The sequence below is a fragment of the Aulonocara sp. 'chitande type north' Nkhata Bay genome, linkage group LG3 (genome assembly GCF_057382095.1).
Source record: "Aulonocara sp. 'chitande type north' Nkhata Bay isolate Kocher_YH1m ecotype deep benthic linkage group LG3, A_spYH_male_GT1.1, whole genome shotgun sequence".
Classification (NCBI taxonomy): domain Eukaryota; kingdom Metazoa; phylum Chordata; class Actinopteri; order Cichliformes; family Cichlidae; genus Aulonocara; species Aulonocara sp. 'chitande type north' Nkhata Bay.
Window position 1 is genome coordinate 6,396,551 of NC_141346.1, and position 6,000 is coordinate 6,402,550.

General features: G+C 44.8%; 1 protein-coding gene across 1 annotated transcript; it reads left to right on the forward strand.

The window, feature by feature from the left end:
- The first annotated feature begins 3,140 nt into the window (after window positions 1-3,140).
- Window positions 3,141-5,093, forward strand: LOC147333680 (E3 ubiquitin-protein ligase TRIM21-like). Its single transcript, XM_086268929.1, has one exon. It carries the CDS (start codon window positions 3,254-3,256, stop codon window positions 4,943-4,945), a length of 1,692 nt encoding a protein of 563 aa, XP_086125055.1. The 5' UTR covers window positions 3,141-3,253; the 3' UTR covers window positions 4,946-5,093.
- The last annotated feature ends 907 nt before the right edge of the window (window positions 5,094-6,000 follow it).

Consider the following 6,000-nt stretch of genomic DNA (forward strand, 5'->3'; position numbering starts at 1 on the left):
GCCCCAGGCCGAGAGGCCGGGGGCACCCCACCTCCGAAGTGGCCCGAGCGAGCCCCAGGCTCCAGGCCCCGATAAGCAGCCACCAAGGAGTGAGCCGGTGTGTACCTGGACGCCCATCCCCAGACACAAAGAACCACCAACGCACCGATGTCTGAGGGAGTCCGCCACCGGATATGAACTTTTTTTAAGACAGTGAATCTTGAAACCAGAGAAAAAATAGAGAGTTTTAACTTGTTTATACAAAGCTAACTGAACCATGTGCTGCATCAACGTGATAATAAAATAATATTATTCACTTTGTTTCTGTCTAAATTTGAATTCTAATAAATATTTTAGCTTGAAATAAGTGAAAAAAATCTGCCAATGGAACAAGTGTTAGAAATGTTCTTCAATCAGCTCTTTTTACTCTCATTTCACAGCCAGTACTTTTTACTTTTACTTGAGTAAAGAAGTTGAATTAGTACTTGCTGTATTTTTAACAGTAGTACTTCTACTTCAGTACAGACTGTATGTACCTCCCACCCGCTGCACACAGTCACTGAGTACAGACCGGCTGATTCCTGTAAAGGGAGAGGCAGGAAGAGGCGGAGCAACAGCTGAACAACAAGAAGCTCAACGTCATTTTGCAGAAGTGAAAGTGTGAGAGAGCAGCAGCAGAGCTGCAGTCGAGTCCTGTTTGTCTCTAAAAGAAGATTCACTGGAGTCCATCAGGTTCCTCTCAGCAACAGTGGTGAGTGCAGCTGATCACACTTCCTGCTTCTACACAAATCTTCACTCTGTTCACTTCATCAGGGTCTAGAGCGCCACCTCATTTCTCCATGGTGCCACTTAGGCTACGTCCACACTCGCCCGGATAGATTTGAAAACAGCGCTCCGCGTCCACACTAGTGTTTTCAGTCGTTTTCACAGAGTTGTGCGTCCACATTAAGACGGCTGAAAACGCTTACGTTCCAGTCCTGCGCATGCGTGAAACGCAAGACCAATCGACCGGTCTCATTTCTGTCTGCCGCTGATTCACTTTCCAGCTGTTTGAAACGTCGCAGCAGAGGTGGAGGAAAAGCACCGAGTTTGAAAATGGACTAACAATGAGGTGGAGTTGTTGCTGCGAGTAACGCAAAAGTACAAAGTTGCAAAAGCGAGAGAGAAATAAAGAATTTGAAGAAAAGCTCTGTGGAGCATGTGCAGACTGATATTCATCTTTAATAGGACTGTCAAAACTGCTGCTGTATAATGCTCTCCACTATCTTTGTTTAATTGGTCACATGCCTGCATCACATGACTAACATGCATCATCGTTTTAGAAAGTCTCTGTTTTCACTGTTCACTGTGACACAAACGCACCGTCTCCAAATTATTTACTTTCCGGCTGTTTGAATCGTCGCAGCAGAGGTGAGCAGCGTGATAGGAGTGGATGTAGCTGTGGGTGATGAGAAAAGATGAAAAGAACGATTGATAACTTTTTCGTTAAGGCCGGTGCTCTGACACGGAGCCATCAACCTCTCAGTGTCTAACACTGGTCTGCAGACAGCATCAGATAATGAGCCACATTAGATGGACTCTGAGCCCACTGACAGTAAAAGGGTGAAGTGTAGACATTTGGAAGAGAGCGGCCTGACCAGTTTCTCTGACTATGATACTGTAAAGCTGACAACATGATGCATTTACTGTGGTGAGTGTGCAAAGACCATGGCAGGTGTTGTGCCAAGGTAGGGATCCCCAACAGGATCTGTTTCCCTGCGTCAGGAACATCGGCTGGGCAGGGAAAGCGGACCCAACGCACTCCGCCTCCATCACGACCAACTAGACGTGGAAGGAGTGATGTTTTAGTGACAACATGAAAGATGAGTGTGACCGTTCAGTTTGTGGGTTACAACAGAAAATTATACATTTATTGTTCTCGTGTGTTATCGGACGGGATCATTTTAACAAACCGAGGACATTTTCCTGATAATTATCTGTATCCTCCTGTAACTTTACTGTTTAAAGAGCTAAAACCTCCAACATTTCAGGATCAATAAGTCCTTATAAGACGTGTTTGTGAGCTAAAAATCAAGAATGTGGGATACTGTTTGTCTGTGTCAGCCAAACAACTTCACATCTTTGTAACGACTGTTAAAAAGATGTTCATCCTGTTGATCCTGTTCATCTGGACGCTGCACTGTACAGCAGACACGACGTTGTTCAGTTTGTGTTTCAGATGAACCAGTTTGTGTCTGAGTGTGTTGCTGGGCCTCCACCAGTTACTCTGACAACTGAAGGTTCAAGATTTTTATTTTGACATTTGCACACAGGACCAACAGTCCATGCACAGTGGAATACTTGTGCAGAGCTTTCCAAGTCAAATCACACTTTAACAATATAAAGACAGAAAAAGCAGAAGGATAGAAATGAAGTCCGGAGTAGGGTAGTCGTACTATTTTCTATATACAAAGAAAAAGAAGAAAATGTACAGAGAGTGTGTAGTTCTCTACCTCTTATCGCACTCACAGTGTTGCACATTTGTTCCACAGAACTGTTTCACAAGTCTGTTGTGAGTGTATTGCCCGATGGTCAGTGAACCGATGATACATTCAAAGTGAGGTTAAGTAGTGCTGTGTTATTTTAAGTGTTCAGTGTGTTTTTGTTTGCCGTCAGTCTGACAGTTGTGGGGAAGAAGCTGTTGAAGAATCGTGTTCTGTGTGTGATGCTGCTGTCTGCTCTGTTGTGTCTGAGATTGTATGTGCAGCTTTGTATGTGCAGGTCCATGGATGCAAGTGTTGTTCCCATAATCCTCTCTGCAGACTTTCTGACTCTGCAGAGCCTTCCTCTCTGTCTGTGTAGTGTTTCCATACCAGACAGTGATGCCTGCGGTGAGGATGCTGTCTATCAGTCCTCTGCAGGCCTGGGTGAGAGGGTGATGGTTCATGCCAGCTTTCCTGAGCAGCCGAATGAAATAAAGCCTTTGCTGGGCTTTTTTCACAGTTGCTGTAGTGTTGAGAGTCCAGCTCAGGTCTGATGTAACCTGCAGTCCCAGGAATCTGTGGCTGTTTGTCCTCTCCACCTCCGTCCCTTTGACGATAAGAGGCTGCAGGGGAGGGAGTTCTTCCAAAAGTGCAGTATTCATTCCTTGGTCCGTGTTGAGGATGAGGTGAAGAAGCTTCTGTGATGAAAAGAAACTTAAAGAAGTCCAGACGCTTTTCTCTCCAAGCTCCTCAGACTACTGACGCTTGTTTCTCTCTTTGTAAAATGAAATTTAAAGTGAATTTTGAATCAAATGTTTCTCTTCTTTCTCCCTCAGAGTGCAGACATGTCTGCTGCCAGCAATCTGCGATCTGAAGATCAGTTTCTGTGCTCCATCTGTCTGGATGTGTTCACTGATCCAGTCACTACATCATGTGGACACAACTTCTGCAAAACCTGCATCAGTCAGCACTGGGACATGAATCAGAGCTGTCAGTGTCCCATGTGTAAAGAGACTTTCTACACTCGACCTCAGCTGAGGGTCAACACCTTCATCTCTGAGATGGTTGCTCAGTTCAGACGTGAAGCTCAGCAGAAAGCCAGCAGCAGCAGCTCAGAGCAACAAGCTGCCAAACCAGGAGAAGTTCCCTGTGACGTCTGCACTGGAACCAGACTGAAGGCCCTGAAGTCCTGCCTGGTGTGTCAGACCTCCTACTGTCAGACTCACCTGGAGCCTCATCTGACACTGAAAGGTCTGAAAAGACATCAGCTGGTTGATGCTGTGGAGAACCTGGAAGGCAGGATGTGCACGAAGCACGATAAACTCCTGGAGCTGTTCTGTAAGACCGACCAGACATGTGTCTGCACGCTCTGCCCTGTTTTAGACCACAAGAACCACGAGTTTGTTCCTCTGAGAGAAGAATATGAAGGAAAGAAGGCAGAGCTGGAGAAGACAGAGGCTGAGATTCAGCAGATGATCCAGAAGAGACGACTGAAGATTCAGGAGATCACAGAGTCGGTGAAGATGAGTAAAGATGCTGCAGACAGACAGAAAGCAGAAGGTGTTCAGGTCCTCACGGCTCTGATGGAGTCTGTTGAGAGACGCCTGAAGGAGCTCATGAAGGAGATCGAAGACAAACAGGAAGCTACAGAGAAACAGGCTGAAGGTCTCATCAAAGATCTGGAACAGGAAATCTCTGAGCTGATGGAGAGAAGCTCTGAGGTGGAGCAGCTCTCACGCTCTGAAGACCACCTCCACCTCCTCCAAAGCTTCTCCTCCCTGAAAGCTGCTCCACCCAGCAAGGACTGGACAGAGGTCAGAGTTCATCCACCATCATATGAGGGGACTGTGGGGAGAGCTGTGGCTCAGCTGGAGGAGACAGTCTGGAAACCCATGAAGAAGAAGCTGTTAGAGGCTGAGCTGCAGAGGGTGCAGCAGCATGAGGTGGATGTGACTCTGGATCCTGATATAGCAAATCCTAAACTCATCCTGTTTGATGATGGAAAACAAGTTTATCATAGTGATGTGAAGAAGAAACTTCCAGACAACCCAGAGAGATTTTCTAAGTGTGCTAATGTTTTAGGAGAGCAGAGTTTCTCTTCAGGCAGATTTTACTTTGAGGTTCAGGTTAAAGGAAAGACTGACTGGGATTTAGGAGTGGCCACAGAGTCGATCAACAGGAAGGGAATAATCCCACTGAGTCCTCAGGATGGTTTCTGGACTGTAGGGCTGGTAAATGGAAATAAGTACGAAGCTAATGCTGGTCCTCCAGTCCCCCTCTGTCTTCATCCTGGTCCTGAGAAGGTGGGGGTGTTTGTGGATTATGAGGAGGGTCTGGTCTCCTTTTATGATGTAGGTGCTGCAGCTCTGATCTACTCCTTTACTGGCTGCTCCTTCACTCACAAACTCCACCCATACTTCTGTCCCTGTACCAATGATGGAGGTAAAAACTCTGCACCTCTGATCATCTGTCCTGTCAATCAAACTGATCAACGACTGATTTAATTTGATGAATGATTGATTTTTCTTGAAGGGAACAAATGAACATATTGAGTGTAAATCCTCTACAGTCTCCATGTTTCTATAGAATCTGATCATCAGGACTCTGATTCACACTTTGATTCTCATGGAGTTTGATTTGAACAGAAGAAAAGTTGAATCAGGAAATGTTCCCACTGATGGAGACTCGAGCTGAAGAGCAAATATCAGAGAACAAATGTCCAAAAGCTTCATTTCCAATAAAGTTTGTTCAATGCTTTGAGTGAATCCAGACTCATGTGTGGCTGTTATACGGAGCATCAGAGTCCAGCTGAGTTATGTTGGATACAAACTGCTTATTTTGGCTCTGTGAGGAGTTTTGTTCACTGAAAACTGATGAGACGGATAATATTCAAAGAACTCTGTAGAGATTCATGCATCCATGTTCTCCACCTGCAGGTGTGGAGGAGAAAGGTGGAGCACAGACTGCTGCATCCTTCCAGTCACATCATTTTGATGATTATATTTGCATGTTGTGATGATTTGGGTTAAAGACAAACAGAGTTGAACGGCTGCAGTCACAGCATGAAGACGATGCTGAAGCTGAGCTGTCAGTGAACATGTTTCACTGTGATTTGATTTGAAGAATAGAAAGTGTGTGTGGCTGCTGACAGCTGCAGTCTCTGCTAGTCTGCATAACACACACACAACTTTCCCCCTGAGGCAACGATGCAGCAACAACACAACAGCTGCAGACACACACACACACTGTTAAAGAACACTTTACTGTTTAAGGCAGAATTCCTCAGTAACAATGATTTGAGTCTACTGTGTCTACTGTGGTTTCCAACATACAATCTACTGAAACATGTTTTTCTTTCTGCCGTACAAACTATTTGATCACAACATCTTTGCTTTTTTAAAATTTAACTCTTAACCTGATTTAAACGTTTAATTTCTCATTAACTCAGACTTTTAATTTATTTCCTTGTTTAATGTATTATTTCTTTATCCTTGTTTAAGTTTTGCCGATCCTTTCTGTGTAACCTGTTTAATCTGACCTTTGACCCTTTAATTTTAAC